This window comes from Alosa alosa, chromosome 19 (assembly GCF_017589495.1).
Source record: "Alosa alosa isolate M-15738 ecotype Scorff River chromosome 19, AALO_Geno_1.1, whole genome shotgun sequence".
In the NCBI taxonomy this organism is placed as follows: domain Eukaryota; kingdom Metazoa; phylum Chordata; class Actinopteri; order Clupeiformes; family Clupeidae; genus Alosa; species Alosa alosa.
Window position 1 is genome coordinate 13,702,994 of NC_063207.1, and position 25,342 is coordinate 13,728,335.

Genomic DNA, 25,342 nt, shown 5'->3' on the forward strand with positions numbered 1-25,342 from the left:
TGGTTGGCTAACTGGACTGTCATTTACTTGACACTCCTCCTGTCCTATGTTACTTCTGTCTCATTGGTGTGAAAATTGAGGAGCACCGCCTACATTAAATAATCGACCACGCCCACATTCTGCACTGCAGTTGAAGGCCAACTTGACAAGTAGCCTACAAAAAATGTTAATAAGTGGTTCCAGGCTCTTGTATGTCTCCCACGATAGCTGGACGAGAGCAGATGTGAGGGAAAGTAGTCCACATAAATGTACTACTAATAATACATAATTTAAGATTTTCTAAAGAGAATAAAAGCAAAGTGAGTTCTGTTTCCCTTCTGTGAAACGCTTGACACAACTGCAGGACCAAGTACATCCAGGCAGTGTGCATAAGAGTACAGCAGACGAAGCAAGACATTGTCGTCTTATGTAGCCCATGATTATCAGTGGAACTGAGTTATTTAAGTTTGTGAATACAGGTAAATGACTGTTCTGACTGGTTTGTTAAATTCCCTCGTCATTCATTTCCCATACACCAGCCACCGCATCACAAGCAAAGCACTACAAACATCTCAGTTTGAATTGGCTGCGTTTAAGCATTAACACATATCAAACAGGAAACATTGCATTTGCTGCACAGAGTCGGTATGCGTAGCACATCAGAGGAGGAAAACTACAGAAACTTTCCAGAGGAGGGGACGTCTTGAATTTGAACTTGCCCCTAGACCTATGGTCAAATAAGCCTGCCATTCGATGGCTCCAAAAAAGGAAGTGGACAGTAATTAAGTTGCCAGATTGGTTTTGCTGCTACGCATTCCCCATGCAGCCAATAATGGAAGAAGTTAGTCATTAAGTCAATCAATGTGTTTTAATGTGCCATAATACCTATGTCAAAATGTGTAAACCCATAAGGTAAGCATCAAAAAATAATTGAGATGTATACGAACATTTTTGGCTAGATTTGTATTTGACTGGTTAATGGGTTTTCTGCAGTTTCGGGCTTGTACCTGGCAACCAATCGTCTGGAGTGTCTCGGGGAGCAGTCTTTACTTCCTAGTTAGCTAAGAAAGTTAACGTTAGCGTGAAGCAGTTTAGCCAAGGCGTACTAGAAGGGCGAAATATTGTACTTTTATGTACGGGACGTGTTTCTGTATCACGACAGGTGTATCAGCTAACCTATTTCATACGCAAGGAAGAATATCATTTCTACGTTTTCTTTTCCGAGTGTCAGTGTTCTAGGAGAGCTGCCGCAGCAAGTTCTTAGCTAACAAGGCTGCTAGTTAGCTAACTAAGCAGACCGGTCAAAGTTACCTTTTATTCGCTAATTTGTACTGTCTGAGTGACTGACTTTGTCAGCTTAAATTCACGTAGTAATTTAATTAAAAAGCATGCTTCGTTTAAACAAAGCGAAGTGACATGCGATGACTTGATACTGATAGCTAGCCACTTCCTGACGTACGGGCTAACGCTGTTTAGCTGACTTTTGGAACTCAAGCCCTCCGCCTAGGTGATTCATTGGGTAAGCCAGCTTGCTAGCTAACGTTAGTTTATGTGTGTTGGCTGTATTTATGAAAGGAACTTCTTTTGCCGGAGCTCGTTGGGTAACTGCAGTTCTCGACACATGACCACAGCCTTCTAATATCAATGTTATAACGTTGTCATTTTTCACATTAGAAGTGTGTGACCACTCATTGATAACTGACTCTAAAGTTATATCAGTAAAGCATAATGCATGACCCCTGGTAATGTTGACGTGTCACGTCAACCTCAGATGCCATTTGTTAGCTTACTTTGTCTGGTTTAGAGGTTGGCGTCAGGAGACTGGTACCTTGTTAAATTAGTGCTTTTCCATTTGAAGTTTGTCAGGGCATCGCTGTATAAGATCTACAAATGGCGAAGAAGACATACGATCTGCTGTTCAAGCTCCTCCTAATTGGAGACTCGGGGGTCGGGAAGACGTGTGTGCTGTTCCGTTTCTCCGACGACGCCTTTAATACAACTTTTATCTCCACAATAGGTAATATGCCCAGTGATTTAATAACCTAGTAGAAAATATCATAATTTAATAATTATGCATCTTTAACATTTAGTTTCTGACAGGTTTTCACTGGGTTCACTCTTTTGACTGTTTACAACTCAATCTAATGTTATTCTTTCAGGAATTGATTTCAAGATAAAAACTGTGGAGCTGGAAGGAAAGAAGATCAAGCTCCAGATATGGTAAGTAGAGAAAAATCACCAATGTAAACTAGTCACTGAATCGTTTAAATTATGTTATTGCATCTTGTAACACTGGTGGGCATGATCAATATATTACAAATCTTAACACCTAACCCATGTGATGTTTTTTTCAATCTTGAATAGCTGGTCTCAACATTATGGTTGTGCTCTTGTATCTGAACTGTTCATTAATGGTTCATGTCCATGTCATGTCATGTCCAGGGACACTGCAGGACAAGAGAGATTTCACACAATCACAACCTCCTACTACAGAGGAGCCATGGGGATCATGCTGGTCTATGATATCACCAACACCAAAAGCTTTGAGAACATCACCAAGTGGTTGCGAAATATTGACGAGGTTAGTCCCTTTATTTTTGAACTGGCACTGAAAGTCTCAGGCCTCACTACGGCCATTTCTAAATTCCATAGAATTGTGCAGTAGATGTGTTTGTATTTAGCATGACATTTTGGGTTAATCTTAACTCTGGTCTGACAGCACGCCAGTGAGGAGGTGGAGAGGATGCTGCTGGGAAATAAGTGTGACATGGATGACAAGCGTGTGGTGCCCACTGCAAAGGGAGAACAGGTAAGCACCTAAATACAGGGGTGCTTCAGGTTTTATGAGGCAGCAAAACACAGGTTGGGTTTGTACATTGTGTAGTGTGGCTCTTTGGTGATGAAGAATGCTATTGAAAAACCGTCTCCTTAATTCCAAATGGAGACACAGAGTTGACCGGGTTGATCCAATGTAGTAAAGAGCAGGTAAAACTTGAGGCTGGCTTGCAAAAAAATAGTTATTTATTCTGGATGTTACAGCAGATCTCACAGCACAGTGTTGCAAAGTGAAGCCAAGACAATGAACTAACTTAGAACACTCATGGCCAGATTAATATAGTGACAGAATATGCATTCCTGTCTGGGGTCAGATTGGACCTTCCTGGGTAGATTAAATTAAGATGTCTTTTCTGGGGCGAGCAATTACTTAGGTACACCATTTGCCATTCTGTCTGCTTACTATACACATTCTGTTCTCAGCCATTTCTGTGGCTGAGACAAAAAAACTGTAACAATAAAACCACCAATATTCAACAGTTATAGACATATCAAAACTTGTCACAACCTTTCACTGTATTTTAATACATCTCACTGTTGACTTGGTAAAGCTGTGCTCTTCAGTCCCCCTTTCCGGTGACATTTTCACACATTAAACATTTGAAGTTGCAAGCTTGGATGTTAAAATTGTGACTACCCTTTGTTGGACAGTTGGCTTCTTTGCAGAGCTGAATCATGCACTTGATGATTTTGACCCAATACATTCTCTTAATGTGCTAACTAGTTTATCATGAGGCAGTGGGTCAAGTGAGAGAGTAGTGATTTAACTTGGTATAAATGACACATGTATAACTTCTTAAAGCTATTTTTTTTTTTTTATATTCCCTTGGACAAAAGCAGAACCATCATTCAGATGTATTCCATTGGTATATTTCTTAAGGAGCACAGTCTTTAATGTTCCTTTGCATTCCGCTCTCCCTTCAGATTGCAGCAGAGCATGGCATCAGGTTTTTCGAGACTAGTGCAAAAGCCAACATCAACATCGAGAAGGCCTTCATCTGTCTCGCAGAGGATATCCTGAGTAAGGTGAGTGGTGAACATGTGCCTATTCTTTCTCCACAGTTCAGCACTAGTATCACTACAAGGCAGTGCTGGTGCTGGTGCTGGTACACTTACCATCTCGTAAACAGGTTATGGTATGGAAGTTTTGTGTAATAAAAGTTGTGTTTTGGCAACTATGTTAACATTATTGGAATGGCTAGTAAAGGCCAATGCCCACTGGCGACGACATTCGTGTCTATGGATTTGACGCTCAAGAGAGAGAACAATTTTCTAAACTTTGCCATTGATGTGCGTCAGACGCCGCCGCCAGTGGGCGTTGACCATGGCATTGACCTTTACATTAAGGTTGTGGTTTTGCATTGGGACACAAACTGAAGCAGGTGAACACCCTCAAGTTGCAATTAATGGGTGACATCATAAACTCTGTAAATGTATGTAGTGTAACACTTAGTGTTGGTGTTAGTGTTTTGTAGTGCAAAAGCTACAAATAACAGCCTTACTACAAACACTCACTCCTAAACTAGAATCACATCAGACATTTAGCCATTGCTAAATGTGAGGGAATTCTAAATTGGTTATGTGCTGCTAAAGCCAGTAATGGAAGCAAACTAAAATCAACGTCTTCCACAGACCCCAGGGAAAGAGCCAACCGCAGAGCACATGGACATCAACAGTGGGAGCACGGGTGCAGGACTGAAGAACAAGTGTTGCTGATGACCTTTGACCTCTCAACTTTTCAATTCTTCTCTCCTACTTCTAAGTCTTCCTATCACGTATCATAGTATTACAACCACCTTTTTGCATATAGAGGCTATTGATTTACCCCCTAAATGACATCTCAGTGTTGACAAAAAAAAAAAAAAAATATCTAAAATATCATTTATTTTAAATGTTTTTTGAGTACACCTGGCCTTTATCTCATTCATATTTGTTTGGTTGTATTTGATGATTGTATAAATCTATGAACTGGCTCTTTGCTGGATGGCTTGGGGGCGGAGTGGTGTTCATATATGAGTCTGACCATCCTAACCTTCTGTGTATTAACAAAAACTGACCATTTATGTGATTGTTCTTTGGACTGATGGTATACTGCAGTGATTGCTCCTAGCATGACTGTCAATGCTACTCTCTAGTCTCTCACCCCTGTGCCTGACATGCTACTTACTCATGGGCATGTATGATAAGTCATGTTTGGCCATGTAGTGGTAGCACACAGCGTATTACACACACACAGCTGCCTTGAGTACCCTACTGCCTAACTATAGCGACCAGAAACCCACAACAACGGGTGCCTGAGGAAATAACAGTGTGTCTTTTAACCGTTTATGAATAGTCAGACTTTGCTGAAAACGTAGCTTTGTCTGAGATTTTGCCCAACCTTGTTGGTTGCGAAAGATTCCTGGAATGGTTTGATTTATAGTTTTCCTGAGTCAGCTTCACTGATGGGTCCTTCCCCATTCTGCATTTCTTGTGTCTCTGTTTGTCAGGGTTTTTTTTTTTTTTTCTGTTTGCTGTTGTTACATGTCTTGCACGGTTTTTGTTTTGTTTTTTTAGTGTGCAATCTAAAACTAAAGGGAATTCAGCATTGTATCATACCAACTTGATTTTGTCGTATTGTGTCCTTAACTTTTAACAGGTGCACGTACTGTCGACTATGCAAATTATCTTGTCACTAACTGTTTATTGATTGTATGGAACTTTTTGTTTTTTGTTTCTTTTCCAGTTTCATAGTGTTGCTTGGAAGTGGTGTTTATCTTCTGGTGTGAGTCTAGGGAAACCTTTTTGTGAGCACTTTTCACTTCTTTGTGTGAAAACACATTCTGGAATGAAATGGATGAAATCAACCAAAAAAAAGTTGTTTTTCATTCAAGAACTAACCTTTTCATAAGAAGTGCAGATGCTAGTAATGTCTCTCAGTATGACTGGTCTCGTTTACAACACCGCATGCACTTTGTACCATACTTTAAAACTGTGGGACCTATTCAGCAGAGTTTTGCCAGTCTCAAGTCTGAACAGGCTTAATTTGTCAGCTTGCAGAGGAGGATACTTCTGAAAATGAACTGCAATAAACGGGACGTGAATGTGTTTTCAAGTCGCTGTTGAGTGTTTTAAAGCATTATATTCATGGCATTTAGTATGAGACAGACACAAACTACTATCAGGTCCAATTCATCATTACACATTTCATAGATTTGAATATTTTATCCATGTGCATAATTATAGATCTGTTTTTTACAGTGATGCCTATTTAGGAGTTGATTATCACATGATGCGTGTTTACACACAGATGTCCAGGATTAAAAATATTAGTTTAAAAAAAACAAATCCACTTTTTCTTTTGTTCATCTGTACTGCTATTACATAAACACACACCAGGATTCAATATCAATAAATTGAAGGGTAGTCCTCAAACATTTTATAATGCAACTAAAAGATAGAACATCACAACAGTGCAAACTATTGGCAGATCTAGGGACTGCATTGGTTGAATGGTTCTTAGAGGTCAATGCAGTTTATTGAATTTGCATTAGGCAGTAATGGACAGGCATGCAACTGGCAAATTTATTCAGCTCAGTTTTATAATAAGTCCAATCTTGGTATTATAGTAAGACCAATCTTGTCAATAACCCTTTTATTTCATACCATCATATTTATGTGTATTTGTCACATCAGGGTGGAATGCTATATGTCCTAATTTTCCTGATCCAACACCATCCCATTTCTGTTGTCTTTATATGAGCCATAAACTAGTCCGTTTTTGTCTTTCTCTTGACTTGACAAAGACCAATTAAATACAGGCTGCAAAAGAATGATGCACACACATGAAAGTCAGGTTTTCCTGACAAAAAACTGCAGGAGCCATAGAAGTTTTAAATTCAAACACTTATTGTTTCTACCATGGTAGTTTATAGTGTGTGGGGAAGTCATGACCTGATTAGGCAATACAAATACAGTTGGACGAAACCAAGAGCCCTAATTTGAATGAAGAGCAAAATGTTAATAATTAAACAAAACTAATTTGCTAATTTAACACCATGGGTAAGACTTGCAAACATTGATGAGCCAGCTTAATGCTCCTATTTATGCCACACAATAGCTATAGTTTATGCATGAGAACTTTGCTTTTTTTTTTTTTTTACTTTTCGCCCCAAATGCTCATGCTCATGGCAACACATTAAGGAGAAAAGCACAGACATGAAAGAATTAACTAACTGAATATCCCTAATTGCCTATCAAAGGCAAGGTATAAAATGAAGCTTTTACGCATGTTCTCACTCAGGCACTTTACACAGAGACTTTATAGAGGAGTTTGGTTTAACCCAATCATGTATCATGCACACTAAACTGATAAATATGCAGTTAAGTTTACAACTTCACTGTCAACTTGTTAGGGGAGTGACTCATGAGTTGAACATCAGTATTTCATGTGACATTTATTATTCAAACACTTCTCTGTTTTTACTGTTTTCACATCAGTTTATTCACAAAAGGCCAAGTGCATGAAAACAGGCCCAAGTCCATACATAGGCACTGAAAAAAATTAACTTAAGTGCTAAATTCTTATCTTCTCAGAAACCATTTTTAAAGCCTAAATACATATATTAGCTATGTGTATACACTTACTCACAAGTGTATATACTGTAGAGGACTCTACAGATATTTTAATCTTTTTGCTGTCTACACATCGATATCGAATGGCCTTAAAAGTCCTTTGATCATTGTAGTGTCTGTAAACTGCTGTTATGAAAAACTGTCCAGTATGTAGTAGAAAATACAACATTACAAAAAATTAAAAAAAAAAAAATATATGTTTGTTAAAAGGCCATTTCATCAGCCAAAGGCTAGCTGGGTATCTGTACTGCTAAAGGCAACTAAAATTGCTAAGTTGGAGCCAGTCCTTTGATAAAAGAGGTGTGTCCTGTCTTGAGTAAAGCCAGGTCCCTGGGCAGAGATCCTCCTGCATGCCTAGCTCATCAGGGAGAAAGAGAAAGTAGTTGTCTTTGTACCAGTTGAGCCTCCAGGAACCTCAAGTCCAGCGGCAACAACAGCAACAGTGGTGGGCGTGGCACAGTGTGGTCCAGTCCAGGTCACTTGTGGAACTTCTTGCTGGGGTCCTTGACATGGTCCAGCAGCAGCTGACAGGGTGTAAACTGGTGTCCATAAACCTCCTCAAACCGCCTCATCTTGTCCACCAGAGCGCCTGCTCCAAAGCTGTCTACAAACCGGAAGGGACCTGGAGAAAGGGGTCGTTAAAGAGGCTTAAGGTTATCTCCCACCGATGCAGTAATGTGAAATCTAGTTAAATAATTAAGTTATTATCTTGGCTGCACAGCAGGGGATTTCTCTCCAAAATAAAAAAATAAATAATCACAGACATGTGATTAAAGGTATACTATGCAGGTTTAGGTACTTATGGCAACTGTAGAGCTCCCTCTAGAGTTGCAATATATTTATATTTTAGTCTGCTGTTGTAAATAGCAAACTTCTTGTGACTTGTCCCCCCTGTACACAATGAAAATGCTTTTGTTGTGGAGGTGAAGGATTAATAATAGACAAAAACTATCTCCAAAGAGCTATACTGACAAAGTAATGTTTCATGATTCTCACAAGATTTGTCGGGTCGCAGTTATTGAAGTTGCATGGCTGGTTTTCTAGGTAGCGACTCCCTACGTCTATGCTGTATAGCTATGCTAGGTGAACGATTCGCCTATTACAAGTTCGTTTACCATCAAATTTACTTAAATTAAGGTCAAAATCTTGCATAGTGTACCTTTAAATTATGATATATGATCATATAAGTTAAATCAAAATGGCTGTCTCGCCATGATTCTCGCATATAGCCTGCCAAATGACACTACAAGGTTGTTAGACTGGGAGAGGGAATATGTTCAGACTATCACTCAAGTCAAAGTCAGTTTGAGGTGGTTTTGATTGATTGATTGATTGATTGATTGATTGATTGATTGATTGATTGATTGATTGCATACCTCCAAGGCACGGTGGAAATCCAAGACCAAACACTGCTCCGATGTCTCCCTCCACTGGGTTAGCCAGGATGCCCTCTTGGAGGCACAGCACAGCCTCATTCACGAAGCGCGACACCAGCCGGTACTGGACGTCCGAGTCCGATGACCTGCAGAGAGAGTCTCAGGGTCAACATCAACATGCTTCAGTTTAAACTTTAAACTGCCTCCAAGATATTCAATTCATGCATTTGTGTACTCTAATCCTGTGTAATATCAAAACAGCTGAAACTACGGAGTACTTTATATCCACTCATGAATTACATGTGTGTTTTTTTTATTTTTTTTATCAGTACCAATAATAAGAAAGGCTTGGTCTGTTGTTGTTACCATGAGGATGGGAAAGGCATGGACACTTACACTGCTGGGTTCGGGGTCAGTCTGAATTTTTCCAGGATTTCCAGGGCATCGGGGTTCACATCTTTACTCTTAATTCCTGGCTGGTAAACATAACAGCCCTTTCCAGACTTACGACCTAGGTGCACAGTATAAAATTTAGAACAATGTTACATTGAACATTACTGCTTTTGCTTTCATCTTAATGTTATACTATACTCTTCAGATGAGATCAATGCAATTGTCTGAGGGAACTCAATGGTAAACTTAGAAGACCTATGTACAATGGTGTTGTACTGTTGGACTAGTGTACTGGTGCTAATTTGGTAACAGAGCACAAAAACAAAAACAAGAAGCATATAGCAAAGCTGAGGAGAGACATGTTATGGATACATGCAGACATGTTATGGATACATAGAGACATGTAATGTTAGGATAAGGCACCAGTTTTTTCTTACCCTTAAATCCTTGCTCCACCATGGTCTTCAGCACCTCAACATTGCCACCACCAAACCTTGAGCCAAACGCTTTGCCCAAGTCTTCTGCCACATGGGCTGCCACATCGATGCCAACCTCATCAGCAAGGGTTGCAGTACCCACAGGAAATCCAAAACCTTTGGTCAGATCATCCAGCTTCTTAGGGTCCACTCCTTCCTGGGTACAGTACAAAAAGAGCATCTCGGCTCTGTAAAACATGCAATACATGGCAACTTCCATAGCACTGAACACAGTATTTCCCCTTCCTGCTAGCTACATTACATGACTTGTGTCCATCAATCAATCAAAGGACCACCAGGAGTGATGGTATCAACCTATGATGGCAGCCTTGGACCTAAAGTCAAATGGACTTTCAACACCAGAGGTTTCCAATCTTGCTCTTTGGCTCTATTTGGCTCTATTGTACCTGGTCTAAGCACAACTGATCGAGTGTCAGGACTAAGCAGGGATAGGCAGTTAAACACCAAAAGGCAACTTTATTTCCAAAATTTATATAATCTACTCTACAGGTTTCATAAGGCCACGACTGTTCACATAAAAAGTGCATACCTGCAATACCCTCACTGCTTCTGCTAGCATGGGCCCCAGGCAGCGTGTTGTGTAGAAGCCTGGACCATCCTACACAGAAAGAAAAATACCTCAGTTATATGACAAAACAAAACAAAACAACAACAACAAAAAAACACTTTGAGCACACATTGGTTTAATGACAGGGAAAACTGATGTGCACTTCCAAAAGAGTATGGGAGATGGATGAAGGCATAGTCTGAGAGACAGCTCACCCCAACAACGATAATGACTTTGCCCTGTTTGAGGCCAACAGCAACAGCGGAGGCAGTGGTGTCATGTGAGGTCTTGTCTGTGGTGATAATCTCCAGCAGCTGCATCTTATCCACCGGAGAGAAGTAGTGCATGCCGATCACCTGAGAGACGGGACACAGAGTACACTTTCATGGACTTGGCCCAAACAGGCCTGTGTGTAGACAGGCTACCTCAGAACACACACACACCTGCTGTTGTCATAATAAGCACAAATCAGTCTGCCTAGAAACTCACTAACAAGTGGGTCTCAAAAAATTAGAATATTGTGGAAAAGTTCAGTTTTACCCCCTAATTTAGTTCAAAAAGTGGATCTTTCATATACCGTATTTTCCGGACTATAAGTAGCACTTTTTTTCATAGTTTGGCTGGTCCTGCGACTTATAGTCAGGTGCGACTTATATATGAAAAAAATTATATAATTGAACATGTTTTTAAATGTTAATTTATATTAACTGACATGAACCCTACATGAAACATTATCGTCTACAGCCTTGAGAGAGCGCTTTCAAATGCACAAGTCATGAAACACACGTGCATACTTAAATCCTCAAATTATGGCCGGGATTCTATTTAGCTGGGCCTCAGATTCGGACAAATAAAAGCCAGTATAATTTTGTTTCAATTTAACTCATAAAAGAGCTCTTCTTAATAATTTATATTGTTGGTTGGTTTAATATTGTTGCCAACGAAGTCATTGTCCTACATCAAGAGTCTCCAACAAGTTGCTCTCAAGCTACCAGTAGCACGCAGCCCCAGGTTAACCTACATTTAAAAACAATTGTTGCTGCCAGGCATCAGCTTGCGAATGCATAATTTAAAAAATAGCCTAAATTTAGTTATCTTAGGCCTCTTTGGCTATACGGAATAAGGTTTCCCTTGCAGCACAGCACACGTTCCATGAATGAATGAATGAATGAATGAAAGCGGCCTTATCTCGCAATAAGCGGATGGACATCCCGACACTCTTTCATACATGAAACTTAATAGTGAACCATTGCCATTGATAGCCTACCAGTATGCTGCTCCAAACTAAAAAGTACAGGCCTATGTCTCACAGTAAAACGCAAGAAATAAAAGCCTAGCTGACTCGAATAGGCTACAAGCCATGGTCCAAATAAAGGTGCTGTGCCCAGCCATAAATTCAGGATTCACAATAGTCTGTCCCCTAAACATTCCTCACCCGTTATCCAGACATGCATGAAAACATTTGAAAACAAAACTCACTGCCATGTAATATTTGATCTTGATTTTACGTGAATACACAGAAAGTGAAAGTAGGCCTACTATGCGCTCCGTGTCTGTAGCTGTCTGTTCACGTCCGCAATCGATTATAGCGTTCCTCAAATGGAGAACACATCCATGTTCTCTCGCGTTATATTATAGGCTGTCATGCTTCTGTGTTTGCGGTTCCTGATCGCTAAACTTTTGTTTTCCTTTCCTGTCGATAGCGGTTGATGTAGAAGCACATAATATAGGCTATAATAATTTGACTTTAGCAGTGACAAATCCTGCTGAGAGAGAGAGAGAGCAGAGAGAGCAGAGAGAGAGAGAGAGAGAGCAAAGAGAGAGAGGCACCCCCAAAGTGGTCCTGCATGCGCGCGCGTGTGTGTCTCTGCATGGGGTTCAATTGAAGTCAGAGTTGGTCCGCATTCAGGCCGCTCCATTATTAGATTAACGTCAGACAGCGCTGTAAAATGTGTGGGAATTTCTCGCATTATGATGGCTAGCGGGACTTTTATTAGTATGCTCAATACTTAGTAATAATTTATGCGCAATCCCGCGTTGAAATTTAGGCCCTGGTTTTAAATGCGCATCTTTTTTTCTCTCGCTCTCTCGGCGAGCATTTGTTCTGCTGCCAGCTTGTGCCAATAGCATATATCGTCCAAAATGCTTGATTGCATTTTCCACATTTTTAGCTAAAATTTCATGTACCACATCAGCATTTTTGTTCAGTGAATCTTTTGTAAATTGCTTTACAATAGCATCGGGCACTTGTCACTATTCACTCCTTTGTCTTCAACATTCCCTGTAGTATTCTCAATATTTTTGGCCTCAATGTGTCCAGTTACATAGTCTGTCTGTTCTTAGTCTTGGATTTTGTGAAATAAATTTCTAAATAGGCTATCACCTGCTTGCTGCAGCTTCGGTCTGTACGTCCTTTTAAAACCGCATATTTTTCTCTCTCAAGCATTTAATCTGCTGCCGGCTTGTCTCTCCACATTGTCCAAAATGCTTGATTGCATTGCATTCTCCACATTTTTAGCAACATTTTCATGTATCATATCAGCATTTTTGTTCAGTGAATCTTTTGTAAAATTCTCTTTACAATTACCGCCGGGCCTATATGCATTTTGTTCTATCGCCTGGCTTATGCCTTCATTCTTCGCCTAAAACTGCATCTTTTTATCTCTTGTGAGCATTTAATCTGCTGCCAGCTTGTGACTCCACATCGCCCAAAATGCTTGATTACATTGTATTCTCCACATTTTAGATACATTTTGGTGTACCACATGGTATTTTCTTTCAGTGAATCTTTTGCTTTGCAATTACCTTCCTGCCCTCCTCTTGGCTGCCTTCACTCCTTCGTCTTCATTAACATTAATCTTTTTGGCCTCAATAATCCAGTTACATAGTCTCTGTTTTTGGTTTTGGATTTTGTGAAATACATTTCTAAATAAATGCGACTTATAGTCCGGTGCGATTTATATATGTTTTTTTCCTGTTCATGATGTATTTTTTGACTAATGCGACTTATACTCAGCGACTTATAGTCCGGAAAATACGGTATTCTAGATTCATTAGATATAAAGTGAAATATGTCAAGCCATTTTTTGTTGTAATCTTGATGATTACGGCTTACCGCTCATGAAAACCAAAAATGAGTATCTCAAAATATTAGAATAAGGAGGTTATAATACAGAAATGTCGACCTTTTGAAAATAAATGAACTAATCTGACTAATTTGACTAATCTAAAATAGTACATTTATACACTCAATACTTGTTCTGGCTGCTTTTGCACAAATTACTGCATCAATGTGGTGTGGTATGGAGGCAATTAGCCTGTGGCACTGCTGAGGTGTTATGGAAGCCCAGGTTGCTTTGATAGCGACCTTAAGGTCATCTGTATTGTTGGGTCTGGTGTGTCTCATTTTTCTCTTGACAATAAACCATAGATTCTCTATGGGGTTCAGGTCAGACAAGTGGTCTGGCCAATTAAGCACAGTAATACCATGGTAAGCAAACCAGTTACCAACAGTTTTGGCACTGTGGGAATGTGCCGAGCCCTGCTGGAAAAGGAAATCAGGATCTCCATAAAGCTTGTCAGCAGATGGAAGCATGAAGTGCACTAAAATCTCCTGGTAGAAGGCTGCATTAACTCTGGACTGTGGAAACATCAAACTGGACCTCAAGCAACTTGGAATCTCTGCCTCTCCACTCTTTCTCCTGCCTCTTCGGACATTGATTGGACCCTGATATCCAAATGAAATGCAAATTCTGTTTTCATGTGAAAAGAGGAGTTTGGACCACTGAGCAACAGTCCAGTTCTGTCTCTTCTTAACCCAGGTAAGACGCTCTAACCTGGTCTCTGATTCAGGAGTGGCTTGAAACTAGGAATATGCCACTTGTAGCCCATTTCCTGGACATGTCTATGCATGGTGGTTCTTGATGCAGACTCCAGCCTCAGTCCACTCCTTGTGAAGTTCCGCCAAGTTTTTGAATCGACTTTGCTTGACAATTCTCTCAAGGCTGCAGTCATCCTTGTTGCTTGCACACCATTTCCTACCACACTTTTCTATTCCAGTCAACTTTCCATGAATATGCTTTCAGACCGCACTCCGTGAACACCCGGCTCACCTTCTGTGGCTTACCCTCCTTGTGGTCAATGAGTGCCTTCTGGACAACTATCAAGTCTGCAGTCTTTCTCAGGATTGGGGTTGTGTTTACTGAACCAGACTAAGAGTTCAAAGGCTCAGGAAACCGACATTTCTGTATTATAACCTCTTTAATCTAATATTTTGAGATCATTTTCTGGTTTCGTTTTCAACTCATTTTTGGTTTTCATGACCTGTAAGCTGTAATCATCAAGATTGCAACAAAAATTGTTTGAAATATTTCACTTTATATCTAATGAATCTAGAATATATGAACGAAATTATGGGGGAAAATGAACTTTTCCACGATATTCTAATTTTTTTGAGACCCACCTGTATATGATGACAAAAAGAGTAAATGAGCATGTGTAGAACCTCTGGGACTCCGTCATGAATAACAGATCACCGGTCATATGATTTAAAATGTTATTTACAATCAATGTATTTGTTATATGCCATTCAAGGTCTTTATGAATTATGTAAAGTGTTCATGTCAATAACTCGTACCACTTATGTCTGATTGAAGACAACAGCCTTGTGTGTTTAACTCTGCCAAAAGTAATGCATGCTTTGTTACTAAAGGTTACCTTTTCAGGCCGTTTGCTAGCAGCAGCAATGTCTTTGATGGGAAGCGCTGATGTGTTGGAAGCGAATATACAGTGAGGGGGAATAACCTAAGGGGAAAACATTCATGAGATCACAATCCATTACTGTATATTCACCATTAGGAAATGCAGAGAAAAATACAGTACATTTATGAAATATGCATTAGATGCAAGACACAGAAGATATCATTATATAATCACTGTTCAAAATTACATGAAAGGGATACTGTGCCTCTCAAAGATATTAGCATAGCATACTAAATTCACATTCTGTGGTCTATGCAATGCTGGCTTGAACTTACAGCCTCCACCTCCTTCAGCACTTTGTGTTTAATGTTGATGTCCTCAAACACAGCTTCTATGACCATATCAGCATGCTCAAAGCCAGTGTAATCCAGCCGGCCAGTCAGGTTACACAGAGTACTGTCCCGCTCAAAAGATGTGATGTTCTTCTTCCTGGTTTTGTCATTGAGTCTGCAGATGACAGGGTGTAGGGGGGGTGGAGCTTTTACAATCAAATTAAACAGCTAGAAAGAAAGAGGGCAAAAGGAAAACGTGAAGATGAAGATCAATCCACAGATGGATAAGTAAAGGGGCCGATGCCTCTTACCCTTTGTAGACCTGTTGCTGGCCCCGGTTCAGACCCTCTGATGTGGTGTCCTTCAGGATGGTGTGAATCCCCTTATCCACTGACACCTGGGCAACACCTGCCCCCATCAGACCAGCTCCAAGAATAGCCAGGGTTCTGTTGTTACAACACAGCCGATTTTACATGCAGCCATTTTTATCATGTATTTGCATACACACACAACTGCTGTATTTGCAACTGACAACTGCTGTATATCACTGATGATAAGCTATAAGAGGCTATTCATTTGCCCTCCCTATTTTACTTACTAGTGCTTTTTCCATTACACTCTGGGTAAGAAACTCTGAGAAAAGAATACAGTGACTCACTTCACTTCTTTCTCGGGAACTCCAAAGCGGTTCTTCTTACATGCTACTTGACCATGGTAAAGACCAATAAGAGCCCCTGATTCGGGGGTCATCGCCAATTTGCCAAAATTCTGTCAGTAAACAATAGGAACCAATAAATGAGAAGCAGGACATGTCAAATCAACCGCATTATTAAGATGCCCATGAGGTAAATAAATTCAGTTATAATTAAAATCATACCTGAGATTCGGCCAAGTATCCTGCATCTGGTCCCTGCTCAACTCCTGATTTTACACACTACAGGACAGAAAACGTGGTCAATATAGATGCCTTTCCACTGTAGAAACTAGTGGGCCATGGTCAACCCGCACTTTTGAACGCATTTCAACTGCAGACACCACTCCTGTGGGATAATTTAAAGCTTTAATTCATGAACAGTGGTGCTTTATTGAATAATTATATTAATGCCATTTACCAGAGTGTGCAATTACATAGCAACTGTCAAGTCAACCATATAGGAATCACAGAAGTTAATTTTTTATTGGTAATGTTAACAGTTCAATACAATGTACATTTTCACACACTAATGATTGCAGATTGGCTGAAAGGCCATCCACTAACCTATTCCTAGGGAATACCTACCTCTATGATTTTCAGTGGTGCTGGGTACAGGCCTTTGGTCTGTTTCATGACCTTGCTTTTAACTGTGTTGTAGATCTGCTTTCGCACAATCTCATAGCTCATGACATAGTCCTGAATTTCTGAAGACAAATACTTCACATCTTACATCTATTACATACACAACACACCGAACAGAAAGAGATCATCTCACGGTTGTCTGGCAACATATAAGAAAATTGAAGAAATTCAGGGGTGCCTTGATCCTATACTCTTAATCTGACATTTGAGTACTCACTTTGCATCAGGTTCTTTTCCTTGGTGAGGGGGACCGACTTGCTGGCAATGCCTCTAGCTACATCCACGGCCACCTCCTCCAGGTACTCAATGGTCCGCTCCTCTGGGCTCTTCAGTCCAGGCCCTACCAGAAACCCACCAAGACAGTTATAGAGAGGCCATGTATAGAGCTAAAAGAGAAACAACTCCAGAGTTCAACAAGTTGACAGGCCACACTTCTGTAATGTCATCATAGATGATTAAGTTCCAAAGGGACAATGCCTTTTCAGTCAAATTTTTACATTTTACTGCAAAAAGGTTATTTGCCTTAAACACACTTCAAGCCTTTCCATGGCTCATTCAAAATTATTTCTTATTCTGAGAACCTGTTAAAAACATAACATAGTCTCGTCTTATGAAACTTGCCTAGTGTATCAACCAGGTGGTGCACAAGCCCCATCTTCTTAGCTTTATCAGCACGGATGTTCCGTCCCGTCAGCATCATGTCAAAGGCACTGGGTAGACCAACCTGTGATGATAACAATTCATTAAATTAATCTAACTGGCAATGCTAACTTTTCAGTCTCAATAGCATTTTTATTGAACATGAAAAGCAAAATACTATCAAACAACTATATGCTGGTAGGTTAATACAGGGTCTTTATGTTCATGATCTTTAAAAAATAATAAAAAATCAAGTTATGTTAGGACATATTTGAGGGGTTCTTGTGGCTACACACCATTTTGGGGAGCCTCTGGGTTCCTCCAGCCCCTGGCAGCAGCCCCAGCATAACCTCTGGGGTGCCTAGCACAGTCTTCTTGCTCTTAGTGGCAATCCTGTACTGGCAAGCGATGGCTAGCTGCAACACACATGCCCGGAGATTACAAGGGATAGTGGAGATCTTTAGGCTGATTTAAGTTCAGCTGTACTACTAGAGTAAACTATTTCATACACAATGGATTCAGCTGACAAAATGAGAGTCAAAAATATATATTTTTTTATTTAAATATAAAACATTTATACATTTAAATATAAAACATTTAAATGTATTTGTTTATATCGGCATTGTAAAAAATATATATCATTTACAATGCCGATATAAACAAATATATATTTACCATTAAAAAGTTTGGGGTGAGACCAAGTCGTACAGAAAAAGCCATATCTCTGACTAGAAGGAGGGAGTGTGATGATCTGGGGAGTTTTGAAGGTAGCAAAGTGGGAAAAATGTACAGGAATCTTTAAGAAGGAAGACTATCACTTGCAGCACCATACACCACCCTGTGGACAGCATTTGATTGGGAAAAAATCCCAAAAAGAAGACAGTGACAAAAAGCACAGCTCCAAAATATGCAACAAACATGTAGGGAAGAAGCAGTCAGCTGGTGCTCTGGAATTGAACCGAAATTTCTAAGCGACACCAAACTTTTGAACGGCAGTATACAAACATAGTGTGAATAAAATTAGAATTAAACAGGTGTACTGCGTGCTCCCACCTCAAGCCCCCCTCCCAAGCATGAGCCATTGATGGCAGCCACAATAGGGATGGGTGACTTCTCCACTTTCTCAAACATCTTCTGTCCTTCCTGAGAGAGACCGGTGACCTCCTCTGCACTCTTGCAAGCTTGGATCATGCTGTGGAGCCAAGTTGGGAAAAAAACAAGATTAAAGCACACTGCTCTCTTGGAAAAAGAAGAGCAGACAAGCGGGAGAAATAAATGGACTTAAAATAAAAAAACAAAATAAACTTTTGGAATCATGACTACATTATGATGAACCAGACTGACTGGCTCTGTATGAAAGTTATTTGTTTTTAATTTACTCCATCATACTGATCAACTTTTGCATTGACTATTCATTATTAACTGTTGCATATAATCATTGAATAACAGTGATTGAGGTATGACTCACACACAGTACCACAACAAAGAAAACAACAACGCAGGGTTTGACAAGAGAATTCTAGGTTTTAAATCCTGGAATACCCTCAAATGGATTAAAGGTGTAAGAATATCCTAATCTAGGTGTGAGTCTATTAAGAGAGTATATTAGTCAGTGAGCCCAACTGACTTGATATCTGCTCCTGCGATAAAACAGCCAGGTTTGGAGGAGATGAGTACGGCACTCTTCACTGTAGCATTGCCCCAGATCTCGTCCATCACATCAGTCATCTCTGCCTGCATCTTCTCTGAAAGTGTGTTCACCTGCAAGAGCATGCAACATCAAGTTAATAGTTCCATCACTAATGTAATCAAGTGTTCATATTTCTTCTGACATTAAAGGCTGTTGTTGTGCTTTCATATATTAATGTAAAGATGCCAGAATTAAGTATTCCCAAATTCCACTCAAAATGTATACACCAATTAGATTTGAGTATTTTTAGTTTTCTTGATATTACCTTAGAATTTGGGTCGTTGATACGGACCACCGCAACATCCCCCTTGATCTCATAGTTCACATGTGTTCGAGCTGATTTAGAAAGAAAGAATCAACAAATAGACCAAGGGGTCTTTAAAAAAAAATTCTGACCCTGTATTGTCATTATAATAACATACACCATCAACAACACAAATTTAATCGGGGAACTGAAATTATACAAATGTCAATTGTAAAACTGATTTGTTTTTTTTGTTTTTTAACAAATCGGTCATGACTCGCTGGCATTGGTTAAATACACTGCATATACTTCAAATGTTCAGTAGCACTCCATTAAAGATCATTACTAGTTATTAACATAGGTTTGTCATAATATTTACCCATCACAGAAGAGGCCACTGTGAAATTGCGCAGACAGGGACCTACAGAGAGATATCTGTTAGTGCCATTAAATTAGACTGGACTTGAAACAAGAGCAGTTTATCAGAGGTTTGCCTGTCAGTGTGTGAGTCTACACGACAGCCTATGGACCTTTCACCTAGATTCCAAAAAAATGTCATTCAATCCCCTCAGTGGAAGCGATGCAGTACATCAAACGGGGGAATGCTTTTGTAGTACAAAGCACACTTATCGGAATTAAATGTGAAAGTAAAAAACCGCGTAGCATCTACACAAAGCAACTTTAGGTAAGTTAGCTGCTAACGTTACACTGACCTTCTACGCTCTGACAGCGACACCAGAAAGCTAACAAATGCTCTAAAGACTGACTTTGTGCTTCACTGTAACAGTGGGATTTCACAAGGTCCAGTCATAATTTTTCCTATGAATCAATAAACGTTAACGTTAGCCATAACGTTACCGAATTCATTAGCCGCATATGGCCGCCGCCTATAATTCCATTCATTCATAAACTGGTGTCAGCTGAGTGATTGTCCCAATGGGGATTGCTGGTATGTAGCTTAACGTTAGCCACGCTCATAGTGGCTGCACATAAACCTAAAAAGTATTTTTTTCCCCCGTAAGTTTTGTTTTTGATGTCATACCAAGCACAAAAGCTGAGATAAATATATCAGTCACGCCCCTAGTGCTAGTTGCATCCTAGAAATGGCTAGCAAGCTAACGTTAGCTAGTCTCACAGTGACAGCTATTCCATAACTCGACTGGCTAATGTAGAACCTCAGTAAAAGGTATAAGCATAGCTATTTCACATTCAGTATCCATAGTCAGTATAGAGAAGCACTGGTACCTGAGGGGAAGTGGTATCTCCTTGTTATAAGTCTGGAGAGTACACCCAATACTCGAACACCAGCCATCTTTGTGGGAAAGTGGCTACTAGAATTCTAGCTGCTACGTAAGTTTCAGACTGCTAGAGCGAACCCTGCCACCCGGAAAATGCTGTAGACTGGAGGCATGGACAGGAGGCGCGCACACCCCGTACAAAAACACTGCTGTGCTATGACCTATGTAGTAAAGTGTAGTTGTTTGTCTACTGTAGTTGTAGACTACATCTTCCACATTATCTTCTTGTGTCTTTGTATGGTTATGGTTATTATGGTAGGCATAGCAGACGCTTTTGTCCAAAGCAACATACAAATAACAACAATACAATAGTTATATCAGTAAACAATTTAAAATATTGTATGATATAAACTAATGAGTTGTCTGTAATCCGATGTCGCCACTTTCATTTGTGGGGAATCCAAGATAAAGCGAAGTCACTGTGAGAAACTGTGAGAACAGTTAGCCTATCACATCACATTGCATGTAGGCCTAGCCTACGCCTACAATGTAACAGGCTCATTGTAACATATGGGAGTAGAACCATATGCCACAACGCAGAGAGCATTAGAAATACTTGTCAAACGTCTTAAGAAATGATTATCCAATGGATAATATATTCTAATCTATATCGTTAACATCTCTATAGTTTTTAATGGGAAGATAGAAAATTATGATGTACCATAGGTGACATTTGGTAGCCTACAAGAGAGAAAAGAAGAAAAAAAACTTTGCTAAAAAGCACAATATTCATATTTGTGTATCATAATGAATGGGACTGCAACCTTACAAAAAGTAACGCTATTAGGAATCTTATAGTATTTTGGGGCATATATAATAACCTAGGCCTACTAGGAACAGAGTGTTATTATAGAGATGGCTTAGGCCAGAACATCATGTAGTATTTCTACTTTTTTCCGTATGCTGCACAGACTGGCTTCTAGTAAAATATATTTTCTTTTTTAGGCACACCTGTCACCCACTGAACAGCCGAAAGGATGGTTTCACGAGTTGGGTTTTGGAACTCGTCAGCTATCTGTTGTTGCTCATAAAGACGGCTTATTAATCACGAAGGCCAGGTCATCCCGGGGGGTTTTCTGAGACATCATTTTGATTTTGTTTATCTTGGATCATATTTTATTTTACTTTTATTCAGCCAAGGGCTGCCAAATGACAGTGGTTGCTGACTGACATGTAAAAAAACAGCATAATGCTGTATTTGCATGACGTTTGTTTGAAAAAAGTAATTTAGACGATTTCATGGTTACATGCTGATACAATAATGTGTGATGTCCTTAGACTGTCATAACAAACAGACATTTGTATCAGGGAAGACAGCATTTAGCGAATTCTTGCAAATATGACCACTTTCTCTAATTCAGCTGTTTTGCTACTTGCATCCAGTCACCACTAGAGGACAGCATCTGAGCATCTTGGGCTCCTGGAAAGAAGATAAGGTAAATATGACATCAAATGACAATTATAGAGACCTATGGTAACATGAAATAATTTTCATCTATGAAAATTACTTCAGAATTTTGGAAGTATTTGTACCAGAATAATTCAATGGGATGTGTAATTGTGAAATATCTACATATAACAACAATACGCCTATTTAACTTTGTGACTTATAGCTGATCCAATAAAACACTTTGCTCTGAATTATGTAGATTTGAAGGGTATTTGAAGTATATGGTTTAGTGGGAACTACCCCGGATAAATTGAGTAAGTTGTAATCCCTTCTTTAGAAGAGTCCAGCTTTGTTTTGCTAGGAGAATGAAGCCATTGTGTTCTTATTGGGGTTTACCATTCTTAGTTGACTTACCCAGACTTGTCACTAAACTGCATACTTAGAATCTGAAATCTGAATTCTGGTACGAATCAAATTCATATAGCAGAAGTTTGGACTACATGGCCCTTTAAGTGAGCATGCTTGGCAGCGCCCATGAAAATGAATTTGCATCTGCTTTGGCGGGAGATTGCTATGGCCACACCTCTGCACTGCAGAATGGAGCCGGCCGCGGGAAGAACAGTTATTGCAGCAGCCGGGTCTTGGCTCAGACACAATGCAGAGTCAGAGGGTTCCACTGTCCAGAAAATTCTATGATTGGATTCCTTCTAGGAGGGATCTGCATTCTTATCCTTTAACCAACAGGATCTGTTCAAATGTCTCCCCCAAGTTCAACACTATTTACACTGGTGCAGATGTGTTTAGCCTGTGCAGTTTTGAGTTATGAAGAACACTGATTATGCTCAAAATGTCAACAGAAATTCTCTTTTCAAAGATGGTCATCTGTCTTACATAAGCACAGTGAGTGAGTTGTCTGAAATTAGCCCTGTAGGTGATTACCAAAAGGAGCTGTGAGGTCTCAACACGTCAGATGTCATACACATTTCCACCACTATGGGAACTCAAGGTAACTTCCACAGCATGACTGGCGTAACCACAAGTAGTTTTAAAAGAGAACACCACGCACAGCCTCACTAATCAACAGACCCAACAGAGGAAGCCATCTCTCAGATCTACACACATGAAAGTGCACACACACACATACAGAGAGAGAGAGAAACACCAAATGCAGCAAGCAGGAAATGACTGTTTTCTCTGTGAAGCTCAGAGAGAGGCACAAAGTGAGCTGTTATATAACAGGCAGTAGTCAGCAGACAGCCTATCTGCACACTCACTCCCTTATACTGATCCTACTGACCTACATGAACACGCACACATTCTGGAAGCATGTACACATCATGTTTTTACTTGTCTCCCATTACCTTTTCACATAAAATCCACTCATAAACAAAATGGCTGTTTAAAGCCATTTACTTGAATTTTTCATGTCAATGTAATATGTCAATACGTAATAACGTGGTCATATTCAAATACATATAAAAGTATACATTTGTGCCAGACCAACTTTTGACATACATTGAAAATGCTTATGTGATGCTGTTATTGTAGCTATATATAGGCGTGTGAGTCCACAACAATGTTCCAATACACACTTACAGTGACCTAGAGACAGCTGGGGGCTTTACCCTTGAAATGAAATGTAATGCCTTCACACCCTGAACATGGTATTTATGCCTCTCAGTTGTAAAATTACACACATACTCCCTTGATTTTTCTCTATGTGTAAAAGAAACGGTTGACACAGAGACATATTTTGATGGATGATAAAAAAAACTATTTGGCTAAACCCTTTCTAAAATCATGTCCAAAGTGTTAAAATGTCCAGTTGAGTAGATCGCAACAGACACCTTCCAACTGCATTGTATGTGCACTGGTCTTTCTAACTGTAAAACAACTCTCTCTCTCTCTCTCTCTCTCTCTCTCTCTCTTTATCTCTCTGTCTCCCGCCCTCTATCCCTCACTCCCCATGATGCATGGAGGTTAAGGTGCAGCAGGGGGGTCATGGGTGAGGGGCTGTTAGGGTTAGGTTCTCATTGATGCCTCGTTACAGACAAAGAGCAGGAGGACAAAGGGATCTGTGAGAAAAGCCCTGCGTCACACCCATGCTGTCTGGCCAGAGAGGCCCCTCAGCCAATCAGGTGAGGCAAATTCAAACGATGCAGCCATCTCCCAGGCGACCACCAGCAGCATTAACAGTGGGGCAAGCTAGCACACAAAGCAACATCTGCTTGCCTGCAAGGAGAAAGGCACTCAACAGAAACTCAATCTCAGTCCACACGCTCTATTGCCTGAGACAAGGCTAGAGTCTGTAACAAGATCTCCACAAAGTACCATTTTCCATTCAAGCATTTTTAAGAGGAAGTGTGCCTCCACATGAGTTTCAAAGGCCATCAGTTAGCAGATACAGAGGAAGACTCCTCAAGTATTTTGGCTGTTGTCAATTACTGCTTAATGGTGAAATTCACACAACTGCACATGTGGTCATTTTATTTTCTCAATGAGGTTATGCCCTTCATACGATATTCCACATTGTGTCACGTTATGTTTTTATGAATAACTAGTTTTGGTATCATATTCAAATTAATTTTGATGGTATATTATCATATGTAAGACAGATACGTGTAATTCTTCCAGGACATACTGTAGTTCTCCTATACAGAATGGAACGCTGCTAAAAATCTAAGGCAAGCTTTCACTCCTCAACAATACCAAGTGTTGCCAGTTTAAGATGCTTTAATCAGTTCCAACTGCACTGTTGGTGGTTTTTGATTTTCCATGCCTTTTAGGTAGTCACTAGTTGCTAATTCTAGCACTTATCACCTGACTAGAACTGACACCTGACTGTATAAAAACAGCACTCACTGATGCACTTGTTCTTATTGTACTCTACCTTTAAATTGTTTTAAATTGTTCTAGAATTGTTGTCTACCATGTTGTAAGTCGCTTTGGTTAAAAATGTGTCAGCCAAATGTAATGTAATGTAGTTAGCTTGGAGACCTTAACTCCTCACTACTTCTTTAATATAAACTATATAGTGCATTTTCAAGCACATATGTTCAACAGGCACACAGTTTTGAGCAGAGGAAAGCTGGCACACCATTTACAGATGCATAGGCCTGCTAAAAGCACCCATACAGATGGCATATTGTATTTCTCTTGCTTTCCCTCACTCAGTCCATTACTCAAACACACCACCTTAAACTACCTTAGGAGGTGTGTGTGTGTGAGTGTGAGAGAGAGAGAGAGAGAGAGACTGAGACTTTGTGACAGTGCATGAAACATACACACATTTAAAATCTAATCCAACAGAGTAACAACAACAGGGAGGGAAAATAATACATGGGAGCAAAGATCAGAAGTTATGCAACCCAGAGCACATTTGTGGAAAAGGCTTAGAGACACAACAACAAGCCCTTTCTAGGTTTAAACTGTCAAATCACTGAATCTCCCATCATTCTCTGACTCTGATGC

General features: G+C 39.9%; 2 protein-coding genes across 3 annotated transcripts; one reads left to right on the forward strand and one right to left on the reverse strand.

Annotated features, from left to right (window-relative positions):
• The first annotated feature begins 1,012 nt into the window (after positions 1-1,012).
• On the forward strand, positions 1,013-5,901 carry LOC125283888 (ras-related protein Rab-10-like). Of its 2 annotated transcripts, none has more exons than XM_048227411.1 (7): positions 1,013-1,498; positions 1,838-1,996; positions 2,139-2,199; positions 2,422-2,560; positions 2,699-2,788; positions 3,739-3,840; positions 4,447-5,901. In XM_048227411.1, exons 2-7 carry the CDS (start codon positions 1,870-1,872, stop codon positions 4,528-4,530), a joined length of 603 nt encoding a protein of 200 aa, XP_048083368.1. In that variant the 5' UTR covers positions 1,013-1,498; positions 1,838-1,869; the 3' UTR covers positions 4,531-5,901. The 2 variants fall into 2 exon arrangements, with proteins under 2 accessions (XP_048083368.1, XP_048083369.1); XM_048227412.1 differs by lacking the exon at positions 1,013-1,498 and adding an exon at positions 1,562-1,580.
• Positions 5,902-7,262: 1,361 nt separating this feature from the next.
• On the reverse strand, positions 7,263-20,605 carry hadhab (hydroxyacyl-CoA dehydrogenase trifunctional multienzyme complex subunit alpha b). The gene is made up of 20 exons (XM_048227410.1): positions 20,429-20,605; positions 19,563-19,604; positions 19,205-19,275; positions 18,877-19,010; positions 18,303-18,441; positions 17,546-17,665; positions 17,232-17,334; positions 16,828-16,950; positions 16,554-16,672; positions 16,152-16,208; positions 15,933-16,042; positions 15,586-15,720; positions 15,278-15,449; positions 14,958-15,044; positions 10,457-10,597; positions 10,224-10,292; positions 9,635-9,830; positions 9,201-9,315; positions 8,805-8,950; positions 7,263-8,050 (listed from the first exon to the last, which is right to left on the reverse strand). Exons 1-20 carry the CDS (start codon positions 20,493-20,495, stop codon positions 7,905-7,907), a joined length of 2,292 nt encoding a protein of 763 aa, XP_048083367.1. The 5' UTR covers positions 20,496-20,605; the 3' UTR covers positions 7,263-7,904.
• Positions 20,606-25,342: the final 4,737 nt, after the last annotated feature.